Below are 21,721 nucleotides of genomic sequence, written 5' to 3'. Positions count from 1 at the left end.
CAAGCACCTCCGAATTTAATACGCCTCTAGACTAGAAACTTCTTGCATGATACAAATAATATTAGGTAATACAAACCACGTTATTTAATCTAAGGCTTGTAATGGTCGGTTCTTACTGACTCTGGTTATACAGGTATATTGAATTTTGGAAAACACGCTTGCTTTTTCAATTTTTATCAATACTTAACTCTTTCCATACAATCCAAATTCAGAGACAAGCAAGATGTATCCAATCATTCTCACATAACATTTCTACACTACATACCTGATTCAAAGTTGATCATTGTACCTGGTAAATCAATGACATTATTGACATTAAAATCATCAAAATTAATATTTAAATCATCTGAAAAAAAGTTCAGAAAAATGAAAATCCTCAACCACAATGTCTTGCTAGAGATAATTATGAACAGGGCACACCACATATATTAGCACATACCTACATATACAATTATTTACATTAGTTAGGTTAAGTGTAGTCAATTATCATCAAAAGAACTTCATACAAACGATCTATTTGGCTTATATTTTTTGTTATGATGTTTTGTCTGTTTTTTTTTTTTTTTTTGTTTAATTTAAGAATTTTGATTGAAATTTGTTTATGTGGATTATGTTGAGTTCATACATGTATAGTATGTACATGTTTTGTGTGTTAGTGTTTGTTTGTGTGTGTGTGTTTGCGTACGGCGTCAGTAAACTCATTTTTCTTTTAATAATTTTACAATCTTTCAATTAATAAATCAAAAGTTGAAATAATGTGCTTTTTCAGAACAAATTTTTAACCTATTTACAGATTTTCAAAGGTTTTCGATGTACAATCATTTACAATATATAAATCTCTCCAAATTTGTCAAATTTTCAGTAACCAATTAATTGAACGTGTCAATCTCATACTCATTTAGGCAATCTATCAATATTTCAGACATCTTATAACAATTTTTTTATTCAATCAGTCAACTAAATATTATTACTCTACTGAAATACACTTTTCCGTCAACACACCAACCATTCAACTGACCAACCAACTAATCAAACAACCAGCCAGGCAACCGACCGACCAACCAGCAACGAATCAAACGAATTTATTAACAAATCGCTAATATCCCTATAAAGCTTAGGTAACCAATGGCAAACATATCTAATCACAACCATTTAACCACAATCCAACGGTTTAACCAAAATTAAACAAGAACCATCCCACAAAAAATCGACCAATCATAAAACGGGCCAATCATAAACAGACCAATAACAAACCGACCAATTGCAAACCAAACAATGACAGACCAACCAATTGCAAACCAGCCAATGACAAACCGACCAATCGAATCATTCGCAACCAATCAACGCCTAGAACAATAGAAGCACGACTCGTAGGTAGGAATCATGTATTTGATGTTGATGAATGCATTGTCGCCTCCACATCTTTCCATCATCTCCAGCGTTTCGTTGATCAAATCGCCCAAGTTGTCGCGATGGCCGAACTCTATTAAGTCGCCTGTCGTCACTGCAAAATTAATTATTGTCGCTACTTTCAATAATTATAATATTATTATTATTGTTATTATTATTGATATTATTAATATTATTGTTATTACTACTACGTAAGAAACCACTTCCTTCAACAAATTACAACCCTTTTTAACGTTACGATTATAATAAGCTGTGTGTTATATTCTTTATATGCCAGACGTTTCTTCGAAAATATTTTATAATACTTATTATTATTATTATTATATTTATAATTATTATTACTATTGCAGTAGTGATTAGGTCATTAATTATTTACAATCTAATTACTCTACCATTTTTGCCACTATCAAGTTCCTATAGGCATAACTCATTCGAAAACCAATATGCGTCTTAGCACGTACGTTTTGTTAACACCCATGAATGAATAAATGAACAAATGAGTGAGTGAGTGAGTGAGTGAGTGAGTGAGTGAGTGAGTGAGTGAGTGAGTGAGTGAGTGAGTGAGTGAGTGAGTGAGTGAGTGAGTGAGTGAGTGAGTGAGTGAGTGAGTGAGTGAGTGAGTGAGTGAGTGAGTGAGTGAGTGAGTGAGTGAGTGGAGTATTAAATACACTCAACCTAATCTACCAAATCAAATTATTATTTTGTAACACTTAGATAATTTTATGTTTTATGAACATTAAATGTGAGACACAGGTTTAGAGCTATTTTTCATTTATTTATTAAGCAATATCTCAATTAGTTTCATTGGTTTATTTTTTTATTGACCTTCCTTAAGTTCTATGTTCGAATCAGCAAGAGTATTTTTAATTTTTTAATTTAGTAAATTCATTCATCACTATTAATTTATTTATTAATTTTTTCGTTAATTTAATCATTATTTTATTTATTTTATCATTCATTCATATTTTTTTTCATACAATCAATCAATCTTTCATTTCTTCATTCATTCTTTTATTCAACTATTCAATCCATTCACTGCAAATCCCTCCAGCTATTCCGACTTACCATTTTTGTTCTTGAATATGTTGAGAATTCCTAATAGATGGCGATAATACGGCACCAAAGAAATGCCGATTTCTGATTCTTTGACGATCATAACTTGGATGAGTTTGAGAACTTTCATGATGACTCTGCAGTTTCTCGTGCACAGCGCATCTGTTTGGAAGCAACAGGTTACTACTGCTGCTACTACTACTACTACTACTACTACTACTACTACTACTACTACTACTACTACTACTACTATTACTACACTTCAACATCTATTACTACTGTACTACTTCTACTACTATTTACAGCTCCTGCATTTATTACTATTTCCACTGTTACTGTACTGCAAATACTACTACAAACTCTGACACTCTCATTATGATATGACTCTAATAAGATCAAATTACCGTTACCCTTCTAAAAGTTTTTCTCAACGTACAAATACCACCTTGTCGACTGCTACTATTGCTTATTTAATATTAAAAATTTTGAAGCTAACAAAGTGTATTTTCCATCATAAAACGACGAACAAGAAGAAAGAAGAGACCGGCAAAATATAATGAACGCACTTTTCATCGGCAAGATGAGCCTGCTTAGGACAGGGTTGACTTTGCAGCCGTTGGTGTTTTCAATCATTTCGTACGCTCCTAGGTAGGCGAGTAATTCAAAAGGATGTTCCAACTCGACCAGTCCGTCAAAGAAGAGAGGCAGGTAAAAATCGTAATCCAAACTTTCGATAGGTACCTGCATGAGATTAGTCGCAGTTGAGCGAGCTGATGTGATGTTATGGACATTTGCATACGTTTTTATATTTGCTTTTGTGCATGTGTCTGCGTTTGTATGCGCGCATAGTTGTGCAAGGTTTATAGGATCGTCAATCATTCAAAATAACGACGCACGTTTTCCAATCAACATGTTCTCTTAAAAAACCAAAAATTAATCGAAGCGCTAATATTCAAAATAAATGCAGAACAACTAGATAGGAAATTAATTGTGACCAACAGTCCAGAGGATCTTGCGGCTGTTGATCACCCTAACAGGCAGATCACCCCTGTGGTAGAACTTTCTGAAATCAGTTGATATGCAACAGCGCACTTTAGTTGAACGTGCTAAAGGAGGATTGCCTACCTACAATTCATCAAATATCGTCAAATTTCAATGTTTCAAGTCATACCAAGGTCACATCCGGAAGCCAAGATTGTAGTACATCAAAACATTCATGCACACTGAAGACACCAGTCAGTCAGTCAATCAGCCAGTCAGCCAGCTAGACAGCCAGCCAGCCAGTCAGTCAGCCAGCCAGTCAGCCCGCCAGTCAATCGGTCAGCAGAGCAGCCAACTAACGTCAGTGCAAGGACTTGTAACGGCGAATGCCATCGACCTGGGACAGCATGGGTTTCGAACCCGGCCTTCCTTCTCATCTTCACAGTTGGTAGCCTTGGTTAAGTCCTTGCAACACGATGCCATTTCAAATAATTTCTTTGATGAAAATTACGCTTCTGATGGGAAATGACTTTAGGAGAGAACTACAACATTGGAGGATTTTTGGATTTGCATAAATGAAAATCTTTTAGAAATGTACTCAGCATCTCCTAAATATTAAGCTGATTTAATGCAATTAACTAAATTTTATGGTTTCAGGTTCAACGTCTTATCAACATCGTTTAAAAAAAAATTATCGATTCCTTATAAATTTTCGATGAAAAATGATAGTACCTACAAAAGTTATAAATATAAACCTTTTAGTTCCTTTGGAAGCTTTCAATATTTTAAACTGTTACTGAAATGGAAAGCGGCTAGAAACATCCAGGATAAGGCTACTTTTTTCATTTTTCAGCTGTCGAACAATTGGAATCACATAATATAATATGAAGATTTAAAGAAATTTAATAACTAAATCTCTAATAAGCTAACGAAGTATGACGTATCAAACAAACACGGCAAAAAACACTAGTTGACCATCTGGATAAGATTTGTTTGCTTACATTTATTTCTCATATAACTTGTAACGTTTCAAGAAAATCGCTACAACTCACAAAAGGTTCATCGGAAATCCGAATAAAAAATTCCCAATCTGTTGTTATCCCGCAACATCAACTTAATAATTAAGTAACACGAAATGGTCCACTTTAAAATGAATGATGCTTCGATTTCGATAAGCGGTTTTTTACAATTGAACACATAAACGCAGAATGACGTTCACTAATTTGTAAACAAATAAATTTCAAAGCGCTGCACAAATTATTCTCACGAAATAAAACCATTTCCTTCCAACAAGCCAGATAAAACGAGCCACTCGAAAGAAATAGATTTTATTATAACGACATCGGCGACCAACTGAATGAAGTTTGTGCAAGTATAAATGAACCTTGGTGCACACGCAAACACTCGAAAATGATGTTAACAATCAAAAAATATTAAATAAATTAAATATAAATACTTCGTGTCTTTACGGTTATTATTGATATGAAAATTGCTAGTCACATTATTACCGAAATTATAAATACAAAATGGAAAACGTTAGCATGCATGCGAGAACAAAAAAAACCAGTCACTATAAACACTAGAAACGTCACCACTCCAGTCCTTAATCTTAATCACCTTAATCTTAATCACTGCCTAACAGCACCGTGTCAGACAAAGTAGTAAGCAACATTCGTTCGTACAAAAAACTTTGTGCAAAGTTAACAATTTTAAAACGTCGTCAACACACGTTGGATGAAGTTAAATAATATCAATGAGAACAACTGCCACGCCTGACGATGTGTCTCTAGGAGAAAGGGATCGTTAAGAGTTGCCTATTTCACGTTTATCTACATAACTGAGAAAGTCATTATTAATATTACATTCATGAGAAGATTAACTAAACGCTCTATCGTTCTTAAATGATTGTGGCCGCATGAAATTATAATTTAGCGAGAAAGTAAGTTAGAATTTTATTAACATATTGGTAGTGGTGTTGTTGCTGTTGACGTAGTGATGTTAAAATAGTTAGCGTTGAAGTAGTTTAGTTTTTCATCGTAATATAATATTTTTATTTATTATTATCAACAGTGATGATAATAATACTTTTTATTTCATATTAGTATATTATATTATAAAAACTTGACTTTGACTAAAGCATGCCAAATCCCTTTGAATAACAGATAGCTTTTAAAATCCTTTCCTTCAGCTTTTCTTTACTGGAATATTCCGGAAGCATGAGAACGTTGAAGCACGTGTGTGAAGTTGGTAAGCTGGTAATGATGAGGAAATTTTGTTTAAATTATGCAAATAAGCAAGCAAATATGCAAAAAACATTGTTAATTGAATTAAAAATCACGGCAATGAACATACATACAAATGAAAAAAATTCTGGAAAATGAAAAATGGAATTGGAAGAAAATGGGAAAACCAGCAGACCGATCTGAGTCAGGACCGTGCCTAGCAATGATGAGTTTCAATTTGGATAGACCACCGACAGGGACCCTATCGGAACCCGTTGTGAACTGCAATAACTTTTTCTTCTCTTCATGAGTCATGCCATGAACTATCTCCCAGAACTGTCTATCAGATTAGTTAGATGTTTCCGTGTTTGGAGATGAATTGCGTCAAAAGGTGTTAGCGTACTTTCAAAAAACATCTGATAATTACTTTGAAATAAAACACTTGAATCGCCAAAATTAAAGAATGCTAGTTCGTTTCGACAATACCTATCGTTATTAACCATTATAAAAACCATCATCTAAAATGACTTAATTAATCGTCATCCCTTATTGAAGCAACGAAAACGTTTAATCAGACATACTTGATGATTGGTGAATCCTTTGAATAGCCACCATCGTACTCTGTTGTTTCCTCCAAAGAATGGAAATCAGAATTCTGGCGATCAGGAATTGAAAAATAATTCATCTATGTTATCACATCTCTTTATTTTATCATCATAAGCCCCGAAACTTTAATGCAACATCATCACTCAAATTAAAATATTCTAAACAATGTAAGAAATAGTACACATCAAACTACACCATAGTTTGATAACATGCGTCAGTAAAGTCAACAGAAATATGACGCTACCAACATTAACATTGCTTTCACACCAACGACAACATTATCGTCATCATCATCAACATTAACAACAACAAAAACATTCATCATCATCATGACAACAAAATAATCATCATCATGACAACAAGAAAACAATCATCCTCACCAACGACAACTTAAAATCATCATCATCATCATCATCATCATCATCATCATCATCATGACAACCTCCTCGCTTCCACAGACAAGTAGTTCAAGTTCGTCGGCATTGAAAAGTTGCTCCAGAGGACTTTCATTTGTCACCATGCAGAAGCCTCTCTTGAACGCCTGGAACTGCTTCTTCACCAACTTATTTAACAGGAAGTTGCTGTAGAGGTCTACAAACTCCTGGTAGTGGTTGAGAAGAAAATTTTAATTATGAATCTTTTAGTATAAAGCAACTTTTTAAAAACTAGTTTAAAACGGTGGACAATATTAAAAAATAACAAAACGCACTCTTCTGTTGTCATTGGTGACGGGTATTTCCGCTCCATTAGGAACCAACTCATGGCTGTGCACATTTCCAAATACATCTACTGTGTTGATGGAAAAAAACTGGGACAGGTCAGTGACGTCACCTTCGTATTCCAATAATGAGGTCAAGTTACGACCTAAAGTCTGAAATTTCAACGAATTGTTATAAGAGTCTACTCAGCTGCCCACTACTGCAAATGATCTTTATCAATACCGTCTGCTGAAATGTTGGTGCCACAATAATCATTTGTAGAAGCATAAAACGAGGATCAAAATGAAAATGTACACCAACATATTCACATAAAAACTAATTGAGCTTAAAATAAAAAAGAATGAACTGATTGAGAAATATTCAAACAGGTTGAGCGAGCAGTAGATCGTCGAAACATCCCTTCTTCCCTAGCAACTTCCTGTAGAGAACCATCGGAAATCTGATCAGGTGAATGATTCATTTGACTATTCATCAACAATTCAATCAACGATCAAACAAATCAATCAACCATTCAATCAACCAATCCAAACAACGATCAGACACTTACATACAGTGGACCGACCGACCAACCAACCAGCATGCAAACCTGATATCCAAGATAACATTATTGTAGATGGCAAGTCCCAGAATGATCCCAATCAAAGTAAACTGTGCATCATTCTCAAATGACAACTCGTTGAACCAGAATGTTTGTGTCTCATCATCAAATCTAAACATACCTTTAAAAAGGTGTGCATGAAAATTAAGGATTAACAACAAAGATTATATGATCTGGCAAAAAAAATTTTAAAAGCAGCCCACCAAAATCCGGATTGAACAATTCCTCAACAATCAGCTGGAAGAATTCCTTGCTAACGCCACCTTCGTCCACACCCTGCTCTCCTTCAAACTCCACAAACAACTGCTTCTTCAAATCTTGTGGGTTACTCATCGTTATGGTCTCCAACTGTCAAAATTCAGTTGGCGAGAGCAATTAAATTCAAAGCAAGCATTGAATTTCAGTAATAAACAAACTATAATTCGAAGGTTTTATAACAAAAATGAAGAAATTAGATGAAAGAAGCAAAGGTACGTACATTGACAAGAGCATCATCAACAAGGTGGTCCCTTCGAACATGGAGACGAAGATACGGAGGTAAGATGGCATTGGAAGAACCAGCCTGCAGAACATTCTGGAAGAGAGTAGCTCGCCTCTCGTCAAACATTCGAATCCTGTTGTCAAAATACAATCCCAACTGCTTGGCAACTGTTGTCAACACGAATGGATGTGACATGAAGGAGAACTGTGTTTCATTGGGAACGCGATAATGTGCATAATCTCTATCCATTTCAATGGTTTCACTCAAGGTCTCATTCACAAATTCCTTAGCTGGAATGAGAGGGTGTCGACAATCAAGAGGCCTGATGCCCAGTTCAATTGAGAGGGGGTCCAACCTAGAAGACAGCTTCTCCTTACGACGTTCCTTTGGGATCCTTGACCTGTTGAAGAAAGTCTGCAGAAATACATCTTCCTCCTGGTTCAACTCTGCAAGTGGATTTTCCCCATCATCATCATCTTCGTCGTCGTCGTCTTCATCACTTTGAAATCTTTTCAACTTTTTGTCTTCATTATTGTTGCCGGCATTATCATCTTCCTTAGATGTCGACACAGCTCGTTTTTGTTTCTTGATCCAAGCATCGTCCATTCGTCCGCCAATCATTGAAGCATAGTTGAGAAGTTTCAACATGATGACAGCCCCACAAATGCACTCATCATCGTTCACTAGTCGATCCTGGTGGGTCCAAGGAGTCATGATGACCCGGATCGTGATCATCTGTTGCACCCCCGTCACCAGTCGTCTCAGTGATGTTGCATCGTCCCTGAACCGACCGGCCCAGTAATGTACAAGTGCCAACTATACATAATTTGTCGTTTTATTGCTATTTTATGTAACAAATCAATATTGCAAACATTTTCTTTACACATATTTGAACAAGAAAATTTTCAGCAGCAACTAAGAACCTGACAGGGGAGTGGCAAGAGTCTAACAGTCCTGTAGAAACTAGGCAGAGCATTCTCCACCAACTCGAGACTATCCAGTAGTGGCATCTCCATGATGACGGCATAGATGTTTGGAAGCATGGAACACGAGGACAATCCCGAACAGCCAGTGCCACCATTGCTGCCATCCGACCTAAACCCCGACTCGATGTTCCTGGAGAGGAGGAGTAGGGCTGTTTGGAAGGGTTCCGTGTACGTCGACTGGTCAGGCAGGGAGAGAAGCTTCGTGTAGCAGCTTTTTAATGATTCAACATCTACAGAGATCTTAAAAGATGTAGTCGATGACGCGGAGGAGGATGATGAAGATGATGAGGATTTTGCTTTCGAAGAAATGTTGTTACTTGCATTAGACACATTACTGCAGTCATCTGCAACAGTTACAGAACCCAAATCAACAATGTCGTCGTCATCAGAGTTTTCAACTATTCTATCGACAGCGCTGCCAATAATTTTTCGAAGTTCATCATCCACATCCTTGACATGATGACTCGAGGAACCATTCTTAACCTTCCTGCTTGATTGAGCCGAGCTAGATGTCCTTAGAGATATTTTTGAAGATTTTGCAGCAGTGAAATCATCATCAGACTTTTGAAAACTGTTCATAAGTAGTTTAGGATCAGAGAAAATGTTGTAGATGATTGTTGTCAGAGGTGTCCATCTGTTTGTCTTCATGCAATCTTCGATCGTTTTTGTTAAAATATCTTCTGTTAAAAACTCTGTAACCAAACATGCAAAGAATACGATTAGTAATTACCATTTTACACCATTTGAAATAATTTATTCATTGATAATTTTTCTAAAATTTAATTTAAAAAGAGAAATAATAACAAAAAGTTATGTAAGTTATAGATGAATTAGAAACAGTTAACAAAGAAAGTGGACAGACGTATGTTATTCGAATTGTTTGTTTGTTCTTTGGCCACATTTTCAACTTCACTATCAGTTATGTTCTCCTTGTCAACAGATGATTCTCTGTTTTCAGTACTTTGCTCCGTTGTCTAAAATTATGAAAAAAGTAAAAGATATGAATGAAATATACATATAAAAATTAATATAGGAAAAGTCATTACATTGTGCAAATTCTTCTAAATGAAAATACAAAATATGATAAAAAATTGATCAGGCAAGCAAAACCTCATTAGCCACAGTTTTAATCATCTTGCTTGGAGTCACGCCAGATTCAGGACATAGTGGAGATCTACTTTTAAACAATTCAAGGGACATGGCAGCTGCCTCATTTCTGTTTAAATTAGGATATTTAAACTGCAGGCAGGAGGCACAACACTGATTTGTGCATTCTTTGTTGCCACATCCGTCCGTCAGCTGGTAATAATATTTTGTTATCTGTTCTTTGGCTGCTAATCGTTTCCTATGTATGGTGTATTTGAATTCATTAACTAGCAACATGTGGGGGGAAATTTAGATGTAAAACAAACATCAAACACCACCAGAATCAATTGAGATATTTTAAAAATCATTCAAGTGAAAAAATTCTAAATATGACTTTAACTTTTGATAATATGGTATCAGATAACTTTAATAAATCAGTAAGCAGTAGTAAGCAAAAGTAATCTTGTTAGTTAAGTAAAGAAAACCATAATTTATATTAAAATAGGAAATGAAAAAAATGAATGTTGAAGAATTCATGACTAACATTTCTTCAGGCGAGTGTTTAGAATCCGTCAATTGAGATTCAATTTTTGCGCTGTTAAATAAAAGATAAATATTATTTAACATTATTGTAATTAACAATTTTTTAAATATTTTTTTTATTCATTGTAGTGTTGGGTTTTTTTTAAACATTTTTATTTTTACTATCAACAAAACTAATAAAAAAGGACAGGCACAAAATGATCAGGAAATCTTTTCAGAATGTGAACCTTTCAGAATGGTTAGCATCACCAGCCGGATTTGAAAGATTTGTTGGGTTCATATAATTGTTTATATATTCCTAACGGCGGACAACTTATATTATTATTCTAAAACTTTATTTCGCCTTCTGGCTAATGTTTGGGTATATTAAATTGAGTTGAAAAAATTAGGAAGCGCTTCATCGACTTTAATTTTGCTCACTTAATATAACCTAAGATTTATCGATGAATAATTTACTTTTTAAATAATCTTTTTTATATACACCATATATAAGTATCCAATACAATTAAATTTTTATTTATTCTTCAAATACCCATGCATTTACTCTAAAAATTTGAAGTTTTATAGCATTGTTCGCGTTGCAATGAAAGCATGTCCAACTTGATTTACACTTTCTTGATTTTTCCTGTCCACTTTTCTTGACGTACGCCACTTTTTTCACATTGCTGATTGTTGTTCATTGCCATGGCTTCAAGTAACTCATTTAATTTTTCTTTTGCTAGTCTAAAAAATGTTTGAAAATTTTTTATAAAAATTTGGTAAGCTTTCTTGAATAATAAAATCTGCTAAATTTCAACCAATTTTTATTTTATTATTTCAACCGCCAGCCAACAACGAAGTTGCCCTGAATGGGGACAACACGGCCCCTATCGAAAATCATGACTTTTCTCTGCCTGTAAACGTTCAAGTTAGTGATGTCATGCTTTCTTTTGTACTGTATTAAACTAGTAACAAAATAGACAGTACATTCTACTGGCTGTGATAGTTGTTACAATTCTTGTTTAAATTAATTAAAAATTACCTGAAAATTCAGTGTGTTTTAATTAGTTATTATTATTTATTAGTGATAGTCTATTCTATATACATATAGTCAATAGTGTCTAGAGACTATCACTGATAGTATAGTTTATATTCTATCTGAAAGGAATAGCTGAGTGATAGTAATGACTGATGGCAGTTTGATTGTTGGTGACAATATATAATATTAAATTGAAGTAATCATCAAATAATGCTTTCAGTTCAATTTAACTTCAATCAAGTGTTATAGCTTAATTTTCATTTTAAAATTTCATGATTCATTCAACATATGATTCTAATTATCTAGCAAATAATAAAGAATGAGAAGACCTCATATGATATACCAGCCAAGAAACCCAGGGTAGAACTGCAGTCTCTACCAACCAGAGCCTACCTTGATCAAACTGTGGTGCCTATCTTAATGCAAGCATTGTCAGCTCTTGCCAAGGAAAGGTAGTCTCTTTTTATTACACTCTACTTGTTTTATTGGTTAAATTATTTTGTTTTGTCATCAGCTATAAGGACTTTTACATAATTCTCATTTATTTATTTGCTCATTACAGGCCACCTAACCCGATTGAATATCTGTCGGCTTATCTCATGAAAAACAAAAACCAGTTTGAATGACTGAAAAATTTTTTTATTAATTTTTATATTTAATTCTGCAACAAAATATTAAACAAATAAAAACTGTTACTGTAACATTGCTATACAAATATATAAAAGTTTATGTTTTATTTTTCAACTGGACAATTTCTTTTTTGAACGTTAGGTATTCTTCCTTTTCATCATCTGTGAAATGGTAAAATAAAAGAAAATTAATTAAAAAAATATGTGGTTGGTATCTTTAATACATTGAAAAAGTTTTGTAAAATATTTACCGTCATCAACATCATTTGTGTCCTCATCATCATCGTCGTCGTCGTCATCCCCTTGGAAGTCGAACTTCAGATATGGAGTACTAGCTGATTTTTCTTCTATTGGTTGTACTGAAATGAAATAATTAATTTAATAATTAATTAAAAATTACATTCAATTAGTTGAATTTACTAAAACTAACTGCTTGAGGAGGTATCTAATTTTAATTGCTGAAGCTGCTTCTCTCCTTGCCTCAGAGTTTCACCTGTAACTTTCTTTCTTAGTTCCTCATACATTGGTTTGTAATCTCTGACAATAATTTATGGTATTACTAAATTTAAACCAAACTAAACATAAATTGTGTATCAATACAGCATTAAAACAAATGTAATGTAATCATTAAATAATGCAAGTAGATGAAGAAAGGTTCTAACTTTTCGTATTCAGCTGAACACTCATCAATTTTTGTGAAGAATTCGTTGATACCAGCTCCAGATAACGATGAAACCCCTACAGACTGTCAAATGAATTAATTCATTAAAACACATGTGCATATTTTGCATGTGTGTGTATGTATGTTTTGTGATTCTGTGTCACTGCATATTCAACACGTGTGTACATTTGTGTTTGTAATTTTGATTATTTTTAAAATTTCCTGAATAACAGAAAACCCTGATATTTTAAACTGAATATACTGGAAGAAATTTTGAAAAAAAAGAATTAAGAAATGCTTTAAAATATAAGAACCTTGATTCCATTATAGAATTCGTCTAGCACGAGACTCATTGATCGACTGAGGTTTGATATGTAAGATGTTTCGCTGTTGATGGCTTCATCGAATGATTCAAAAGATTCCATCCATTCAACCGCAAACGAATGATCCATTATGTCTGTCTGTGGTTTGTCATAGGGAATAAAAAAGTTTATTACAATTAATTACTAAATAAATTCAAGAGACATCACCCTTTTAAAAATGTTATAAAGTGTAAAAAAGAATTTCATAAAAACTGCAAATAACTAAAAAAATTATAAAAAGTGAAGCCATTTAGTATTAAATAATAATTAGGTAAATAAATCAATCAATAATATTTTAAAACAAACCTTGTTGAATACCACAATGAATGGTAGCTTTGTTTTGTAAAGGACACTGCAGGCATACAACATATTCGACATGAATGTGATTGGACTGGAGTTTCTGGGTGTATCTAAGACGTAGGCAACCACCGTTGAAAATTCAGATGCCTAATCAGTTAGGTAGAAAAATAGCGAAATTGCAACTAGTCAAAAATTATTTAGTAATATAATAAATGTTATTCTAGAATTGTTATATAAATTTTATGAGAATTATATGCCCAGTATAGGGCTGTTGATGATGGATAACTTTACAAGATCATGGTTGTCATAAATTACATTATTTAGTGATCAATTAAAGTTCAAAAACACTTTGATAAGTTATGAAAACTATAGAAATTTGTGATTTATGAAACAAAAATCTAGAGTACAAAATGGAAAAGTGTGTGACATACAAGTGCTTCAGTGATGATGGATCCACTGGCAGACCACGTGAAAACTTCTATTTGGCCTGGCGTGTCTATGAGGAAATATCTGTTGTGAATTTAATTTTAACTCATCATTCTTCATTTTTAAAAACATTTGAATTTATAAAAGCTATTGACGACGTTTATAAGTGATGAAAATATTTTAACTTTTTATTTTATATGTAATTAATTATACTAACTTGCATTGGCTTGATCTGTTTTTTAATATCTTTACAACCTTTTATAAAAAAAAAGAGTAAAAAATCAGTGCAATTGAAGTAATGAACGTTTTATTATACTATATTTTATTACATTTAATAATTTGTAGAAATATTATTACAATTGAATTGTGAGCTAACTTGATCGAATCTTGTGGTAAAGAGATTGAGTGAAGTAATTATTCCACCATTAGGACCCAGTGTATATTGCTTCATGACTTCTTTGTAATTAACTGTATCTCTAATGTCGATGTTTGCTGAGTAGGGGATCTCATAAACAGCTGGATCCAAATTTATTGCATATGGCGGAATATTTGAGGCTCTCATATGTTGAACCAATTTCTTGGAAAATAAATATATTTTAGATGATTTAATATTCAATAATAATAATAAAATTAAATAACCATTTTTAATTGAAACATGAAAAACTAGGTGGCAATACAAAAAAATGACAAATTCAGTGACACAGTGATTATTTTTAAATTTAATAATTAAATTTTAACTCAATTAATTCAAAAAAAAACAAATAAATCAAAAAGTTTCTGATCGTGGTTATAATTTATGAATTTGATGAATTAAATTAAAAAAATAACCGATATAAACGTAGTCTTGCCTGAACCGGCCATGCCTAAAACTATCACGCAGGTAGGTTTGTTTGCTGCTCCTAGACATTCAGCCATTATCTTACCAGATTAATAACCAGATTATCCGTATCAATTATTTAATTGATTATTAACGTAAAATTCTGAATCAAACTACGAGTTTAAGTTTAGTCTAATCTAGTCTAAACTAAATATATTTAATACGCTATTTATAGCGGAGGACATACATATTTATAGTTGTAATAAATACATATTTATGGTTGTAAAAAAACATATGTATGGAAAGCCAATATAATTGTAAAATTTTAATAATAAATACAAAAGTTAAAATTATAATTTAATATGTATTTAGATATATATATCGAAAAAAAGAAATATTGATATTTTGCGTAAATTATTTTTAACTGTATTCAATTATTCAAAGATGTTAATATATCAAATCCAAGGAAAGCGCCCATATCATCGGAATATTACATTTATAAACAATCTTATCACATTTAATATAAGAATCCACTACTTATTGGCACACAAACACGATGCTTATCGATTGTTCAAATAAAAAACAATTCATTGATAAAAACATGCATTCAATCTGAATGTACTAAATACGAATAAAGCCGGTAAAAAGTCAATACGACAAAGAGTAAAGAAAATAATATTAGATGACAATTTCTATACGTGACTGAAGCACATTCGAGTTGACGATTCTTTTATCAAATGGTTGTTGCCCGCCAACGTAAACGTCTATCTTTCCTGTGTAAATACAATTGAAAAATGCATTCCAAATATAAGTATTTACATTACATTACATTAAACGTCCTACCTCGGGAAACCGGGTCTCTGGACGCAAAACGAAGATTGATTGATTGATTTACATTAAAATAGTTTGTAAAACACTGTCACATGAAACAGCGTAACCAACCGGGAATGTAAGTGAATCCAACGTCGTCGACAAAAACTTTCAACTGTTCACTTTTAAACTGCAGTTTGAACTGAGCACGATCGGCCGATAGCATGACAATCTGCCTTGAAACGGCTACGAGCTGTACGTTTGGCATAACAATTTCTTTGGGTAGGAATCTCCACGATATGTACACCTGGACCACCTTTTTGAATGATAATTTTGATAGCAATAACAACCAAATTTGATGTCATATCTTTCAATTTGTATTTTTAAAAGAAATTCTTTGAAATTTGAGAACTGCAAATAAGGCAAGACCTCTTCAGCGTCAACAGGTCCGGCATTCTTTACGGAAACACCAACATTAATGACGTCATCAAATCCACTGCTGATGTTGATGACAGTAGGATAGACTGACAAATCAAAATAAAAGAACGAAGCGTATGACAGTCCGTAGCCAAACGGGTAGAGTGGCCTGGATGTTAAGTAACGATACGTCCTGTTGACCATGGAATAATCCTCCATCGGCGGCACCTGGAAGAAGGAATAAAACAACATAAAGACTCAAAATAATTAATCAATATCAAGAAGCATTAAACAGACAAACAACTATCAACCATACATCAATCAATCAATTCGATTATTGTATCTTTATTTTCCTACATCGGAATCAACAATATTTACAACGCATTCGAACCAAGTTCCGATGAAAATATTCCATGAGATAGTAACGCAGCACGGCCACGAATCTACCAACTTGCTTAAGATCCATAGGCCAGGTGTAAGGCAGTCTACCGGACGGGCTCACCATCGACCAGTCTCCATTATCACCTATGTTTTTGAACAAAACTCTTTTAAGGGCTTCCCCTGTTGATTGCGCCGGATAAAAACACTGCATGATGGCTCCGACGTTTTGCGTGTAGTTGAATTCCACCAGGTCAATTGGACAGCCAGTGAACAGTAGCAAGATTATAGGACTTTTAGCTGTTGTTGTTGTTATTGTAGTTATCATTGAATATATTGCACAGTGATTTCCTGATATTTTTAATGTAATAATATTTAATGTAAAGATGCAACAGCCATGAAAGTATAAATATTAATAACCATGTGATACAACGTCTCTGAGTAGTTGCGTCTGTAGACCGGGAAGACTCATATCTGGCATGTCCTTGTCCTCCCCTTCAATCTTCTGTCCTAAATCAGAGAGTAAACTAATCGGTACTGATTTTAAAAAAAACTAATTAAAATTTTTAAACCAACCAATTTCATCAACCAACCAATCAAATAATTGATTACTGAACTGATCAACCAATAAAATGAAACAACCAACCAAACGACGCAAATGAACAACAAACCAGTTCCGAGACAGACGACAACGACATCGGCGTCTGAAGCCGCTTTGATGACGCCAGGCTGGTCGTACGTTTTGCATGCATTCGACTCACAGCCTTCAACGAGAACGGCCTGCTTAACCATCATTTTCAGACCGTCGTACGGTGTGGTAGTGAACTGCCTGACGACCATCGGGGTATATCCCCCAAATATTTGATCCATGTTGTTAGACATCGGACCAATTATCTGTGTATGTGCGTACGTGTGTGTCTCTATGTCTGCTTGTCTATGTGTGTATGTTGTGTTTGTGTGTGTGTATGTATGTATGTGTGCGTGTCCTGTGTGTGTGTGTTACAGTTATTTACATTTTCCCCCCAAAAAAATGCAGTGTCAGAAAACAGCAGCAAGCACAGAATTACAAACACACCACAAACAACAACAACTGACGGCTAATTTATCTATGGACCCCTCCACGAGTGGCAATCTGTTGTTTATGTTCTTCAGGAGGACAAAACTCTTGGTGGCAGCTACCATGGCGAGTGATCGGTGATAGTCACTCTGAATGACTTCGTTGATGTCGATGTCAGTGTATGGATTCAAAGAAGGCGGATCAAACAAGCCTGCAACGATAAAAAGAAAACAAGGTAGATGGAAAATGTTATATTTGAAAGTTGATTGAGTTGATTTATAATTAAAATACTCTAAACTACTTTGAAAACAAAACATTTATGAACAGAAAAAATCTCTTTTAATAGAAATAAAAAATAAAACAACGGAACCTAATTTCATTCTTGCTTCAAAAAGTTTACGAGTCCTGTTGAGAATTGTTGAGTAGAGAACCTTCTCTTGTTCGACTGCCTCGACCAGCAGCTTGTACGAAATGTTGGCGGTTCCGTGAAGTTCCAGATCGACGCCAGCATTGACTGCCAGGACGGCAGACTCTAAATAGTTGGGAGCGTATTTGTGGCCGTTTGCTATGTTTTCTATGGCGTCCATGTCACTCACGATGAATCCTTCGAACTTGTATTCCTTCCTTATAAGGTCGGTCAGTAAGGATTTGTTGGCACATGCTGGTACGCCATTTATGCTGGATGTTTGGGCGGTAGGTTTCAAGATATTTAAAAGTAGCAATGACACCAAACTTTGTGGTATTACTACATTTTAATATTATCAATGCTAATCATTATCAACTAATGATTAGCACATATATGAATACATTTACAAACACACACACACACGCGCGCACGCACACACATACAACCTGTTATAACTGCACATAAGGTTGAGTGCACCAGCTTCAATGCAATCCTTGAAATGGGGTAAAAAGGTCAGTTGGAGATCCCTCCATGTGACTTTGGCATCAAAGGTGAATCTAGACGATGGAATGTTTTCCGGTCCAGAATGCACCAGCACAGTTTTGCAACCGGCAATTGCCTTGATGTACTTTGGATGGTTGCCTTGTAAGCCCTTGACATAACTTTTTGTCAGCTGGCCAATGAGGAAGGGGTCCTCTCCAAACACTTCCTGCAATCTGCCCCAGAGTGGGTGGTGGGCCAAGTTCATGAAGGGAGCAAAACAATTCAGACCTGAATCAATTGGTCATCATTTATATTACTAATATGACAAAAATTACTATGCTATACATTATTGGCTTCTAAGTTTTTATGGTGCATATGAATATGAAATGTGTGAATATTTCAACATGATAACTTTTTATGTGAATGAGTGGAGAAATGCAAACAAGACAACCTTTCATGCCCCCATAATCCCCATGCTTGGTTGCATTGTGATGGATGGCTCGCACCTCCGTTGATATGGCAGATGCAACTTCATACAGCAAATCAGGACTTTAAAGAAAGAATTCAAATGCATCTTGTGTTAACTTTCAATTTCATCTAATTCAGTAATTTAAGTGGATTTCATTGATGAAGAAAAAAAGAAAGTTATTAAATGCTGCTAAAGTTTATTGCTAAATAATCAAGCACAAAATTATTATGTCTTTAATTAATAAAACAAAACAATTAAAATTTTAAATTAACTAAAAATTTAAAAAAATTAAACAGCAAGCCTAACTAAATGAAATTTTATTTAACTTTAACTAACTAAATTTTAAAATTAAAATAAAAAAAACTCTAGACCTGAATGAAGCAGCTAGGCCAATAGGCATAGGGAACGCAGTTGAATTGAGATCCGCCACACCCCTGAGGCACTCAGTGTCAAAATTGTATGGCGGAATACCCAACCTTTCAATGGCCGGTGCCGGATCAGGTGGGACTCCACCCCCATTTGCCATCTGATCCACCATCTCCTGGAGAGTTAAACGCCTCATCAAATCATCCAACCTCTCCTCTATTGATAAAGTATGATCCCAAAAAGGGTAAATGAATTCAGAGCATCCAGGTTTCTCGGTCCCATCATGATTTTTTTCTTGGGATTTTGATGTTGTAGTACAAATACTTGGTATTTTCTTAGTTTTTTTACTTTCACAACAAAACGCAAAAAATATTAACAAAGCAATCGTTCTTAAAAATAACATAATTAAAATTTAATGTCATTTACATTTAATATTAATTAATTAATCAATTAATCAGTTGGACAACTCTGCTTGTTTAGCTAGCGACAATCTACGGTAAACATAAACAATAGATAAAAAATTTCAATCTTTCGCAAGGTACTTAACAACAGCTGACGTCACGATGACGTTGATGACGTCATAAATTTGAACGCAGATTTTTTAATTACTGAATATCTTTCTAGTTAAATGCCTGTATTATATGCTTACGTAACCAATTTGAGGACCAATCCCTATAAATTCTAATGCCTAAAGTCCCGGTGTAATTTGAGCCAACTTGTAAAACAAGCTAACGTTAATTCTGAAACTCATCTTTGCGAGATTTTTAAGATTTTATTTTCAATTCAAATCATGATTAAAACATTAAAATAGGCAACAAAATTGTGAGTGAACATAACTGTCAAGCGATAACAAGTTTTAGAGTACACGGAAATTGTTGAAACAAAAGTCATTCAATCTTTAATGAGCCCAGCCCGTCAAGCAATCAATCGGTATTGAGAACGAGACAGACCCCCTGTAGAACCCAATGACTTGGATGCTCTCTCGTCTGCAGGTCCGCCTCAAAAACCAAACCCACCCCCATCGCATTACGTCGCGATGACGTCACGTACACTGGGGCTCGGAACGTGTTCTACGTAATGACGATAGTGAGATCATGATGATGGAAGAGTAGTTAGGAACATGTTATCATTCGTGCAATCATTCATTAATATTTATCACAAGGATTATTTATTAAAATTAATTTTGTATCGAAAACAAAAATTATACGATGAAACATTGAGATTATACATTATAGGAACCTGCAGTTTGAGTCTGTGACTCTCAATGGGAATGATCTTGAGAACAGGTAGTGGCTGGATGAGCTGTTTCGGTTTTTGCTTCAACAGTTCGTTCCTTTCAAAGTCCCACCCAGCTCCTTCTATGAACAACCCGTGCACGAAACATCCTGTACGTATGCATGCATGCGTGAATGTTTGTGCTGTTTAATTTGAATAATATTTGACAGATAAAAAATTGAACAAACGAATAATAAATAATAAAAAAAAGAAAATAATATGAATGCACCCTGATGAGCTTTTTCATTGACGTCATCAGCATCATTGTATGACGTTGCGCAGGTATAGAGGGTCGATTTATCGAGGGGCCAGTTGTTTTTCCGGCAGGTGGTTTGGACGAGAGCGGTCAGGTAGGATTCAGGGATGTGCAGACCCGACAACCACATCACCGACGGTTCGTGTTCGTACACCTGTATATTTGTTGCTCTGCTTCATTTATCAGGATCCGTAAATTAAATTAAATTTGATTCTATTTGGCAGGTAGATACTTCATTCATTGGGAGTGATATTTCAAATATTTAAAAATTAAAATTCATACATATAAACATATATTTTTTGCATTTTTACGGCGTTTCAAGTTAAAATTAAAAAATGTTTATATAGAAGTTTGCTAAGAAGAGAAAAAATTGTTGATATCGTGATGAACGCTGTGATGAACAACAGGCTAGCTAGCAGGTGGAAAGATAGGATAGGTGATGAAACACGTTGACAAAAATTAAGGCTTGTCTATATAAAAATAATGTATTAACAGATTTAAAAAAATTAATATAAGCTAGAAATTAAAATGAAAATGCCGAAAAAGTGAGAAAATAATTACCGGTACCAAATTGGAATTGATGTCATCAAGCTATTTGCCACGCAATACAAACATTTGTATATGTACAATGTATTCTTTGTTGTAAAACAACCACGTATATACAATACACACACAAACAAACAAATATATATGCAAATACACACCTTAATGATGATTATTATTTTTATGTTTATGTATGAAATAAACTTCTAAATTATATACATGCTAATCAATGCTTAAAAATAAAAACATTTGTATAGCGATTTTTACATACGTACATAAATACATACAACATACAAAAAATTTTATACAATGAATGAATACATAGATGAGGTATATCTATAGATACAATATAGATACACATGT

The 21,721-nt window shown here is 34.1% G+C and overlaps 5 protein-coding genes across 5 annotated transcripts in view; all 5 read right to left on the bottom strand.

The window, feature by feature from the left end:
• Nucleotides 1-1,340: 1,340 nt before the first annotated feature.
• HELRODRAFT_165883 (hypothetical protein) lies at nt 1,341-3,927 on the bottom strand (the record flags this gene model as incomplete). The annotated part of the gene is made up of 5 exons (XM_009032356.1): nt 1,341-1,504; nt 2,476-2,625; nt 3,030-3,204; nt 3,463-3,588; nt 3,865-3,927. 5 exons carry the CDS (start codon nt 3,925-3,927, stop codon nt 1,341-1,343), a joined length of 678 nt encoding a protein of 225 aa, XP_009030604.1.
• Nucleotides 3,928-5,384: 1,457 nt separating this feature from the next.
• HELRODRAFT_108537 (hypothetical protein) lies at nt 5,385-11,028 on the bottom strand. The gene is made up of 16 exons (XM_009032355.1): nt 10,913-11,028; nt 10,687-10,737; nt 10,167-10,401; nt 9,919-10,030; nt 9,408-9,748; nt 8,994-9,296; nt 8,641-8,886; nt 8,068-8,502; nt 7,793-7,937; nt 7,578-7,710; nt 7,358-7,430; nt 6,982-7,143; nt 6,715-6,873; nt 6,248-6,321; nt 5,863-6,006; nt 5,385-5,696 (listed from the first exon to the last, which is right to left on the bottom strand). The coding sequence occupies exons 1-16, from the start codon at nt 10,963-10,965 to the stop codon at nt 5,576-5,578; spliced, it is 2,787 nt and encodes a 928-aa protein (XP_009030603.1). The 5' UTR covers nt 10,966-11,028; the 3' UTR covers nt 5,385-5,575.
• A 1,729-nt stretch (nt 11,029-12,757) lies between these two features.
• Nucleotides 12,758-14,996, bottom strand: HELRODRAFT_69993 (hypothetical protein; the record flags this gene model as incomplete). Its single annotated transcript, XM_009031833.1, has 8 exons — nt 12,758-12,869; nt 12,995-13,077; nt 13,308-13,454; nt 13,662-13,802; nt 14,087-14,165; nt 14,299-14,336; nt 14,458-14,658; nt 14,910-14,996. 8 exons carry the CDS (start codon nt 14,994-14,996, stop codon nt 12,758-12,760), a joined length of 888 nt encoding a protein of 295 aa, XP_009030081.1.
• A 386-nt stretch (nt 14,997-15,382) lies between these two features.
• HELRODRAFT_108533 (hypothetical protein) lies at nt 15,383-19,778 on the bottom strand. Its single transcript, XM_009032354.1, has 11 exons — nt 19,290-19,778; nt 18,901-18,998; nt 18,413-18,737; nt 17,931-18,238; nt 17,599-17,771; nt 17,175-17,397; nt 16,924-17,013; nt 16,577-16,803; nt 16,138-16,353; nt 15,841-16,024; nt 15,383-15,671 (listed from the first exon to the last, which is right to left on the bottom strand). The coding sequence occupies exons 1-11, from the start codon at nt 19,685-19,687 to the stop codon at nt 15,577-15,579; spliced, it is 2,337 nt and encodes a 778-aa protein (XP_009030602.1). The 5' UTR covers nt 19,688-19,778; the 3' UTR covers nt 15,383-15,576.
• Nucleotides 19,779-19,992: 214 nt separating this feature from the next.
• Nucleotides 19,993-21,721, bottom strand: part of HELRODRAFT_96436 (hypothetical protein) — a 35,786-nt gene continuing 34,057 nt past the window's right edge. Inside the window, exons 85-87 of the mRNA XM_009032353.1 lie at nt 20,789-20,969; nt 20,524-20,669; nt 19,993-20,354 (exon numbers count right to left, since the gene is read on the bottom strand). Of these exons, the coding sequence (XP_009030601.1) occupies nt 20,208-20,354; nt 20,524-20,669; nt 20,789-20,969 (474 nt within the window). The 3' untranslated portion in view covers nt 19,993-20,207. The remainder of the gene's footprint in view (nt 20,355-20,523; nt 20,670-20,788; nt 20,970-21,721) is intronic.

Source organism: Helobdella robusta (genome assembly GCF_000326865.2).
Source record: "Helobdella robusta unplaced genomic scaffold HELROscaffold_8, whole genome shotgun sequence".
Taxonomy (NCBI): domain Eukaryota; kingdom Metazoa; phylum Annelida; class Clitellata; order Rhynchobdellida; family Glossiphoniidae; genus Helobdella; species Helobdella robusta.
This window is presented reverse-complemented; position numbering and strand designations above follow the sequence as displayed.

What these genes read in the sequence shown, in the direction of transcription:
- HELRODRAFT_108537 (XM_009032355.1), bottom strand. Translation starts at nt 10,965, where the DNA reads ATGAACCCAACAAATCTTTCAAATCCGGCTGGTGATGCTAACCATTCT. An exon ending in TCTTGCCACTCCCCTGTCAG is followed by an intron (nt 8,887 to 8,993) that starts GTTCTTAGTTGC and finishes AATTATGTATAG; the next exon opens with TTGGCACTTGTACATTACTG. An exon ending in ATCTACTGCTCGCTCAACCT is followed by an intron (nt 7,144 to 7,357) that starts GTTTGAATATTT and finishes TTGAAATTTCAG; the next exon opens with ACTTTAGGTCGTAACTTGAC.
- HELRODRAFT_108533 (XM_009032354.1), bottom strand. Translation starts at nt 19,687, where the DNA reads ATGTTATTTTTAAGAACGATTGCTTTGTTAATATTTTTTGCGTTTTGT. An exon ending in TGAAGCAAGAATGAAATTAG is followed by an intron (nt 17,772 to 17,930) that starts GTTCCGTTGTTT and finishes TTATCGTTGCAG; the next exon opens with GCTTGTTTGATCCGCCTTCT. An exon ending in CAGAGACGTTGTATCACATG is followed by an intron (nt 16,804 to 16,923) that starts GTTATTAATATT and finishes CAACAACAACAG; the next exon opens with CTAAAAGTCCTATAATCTTG.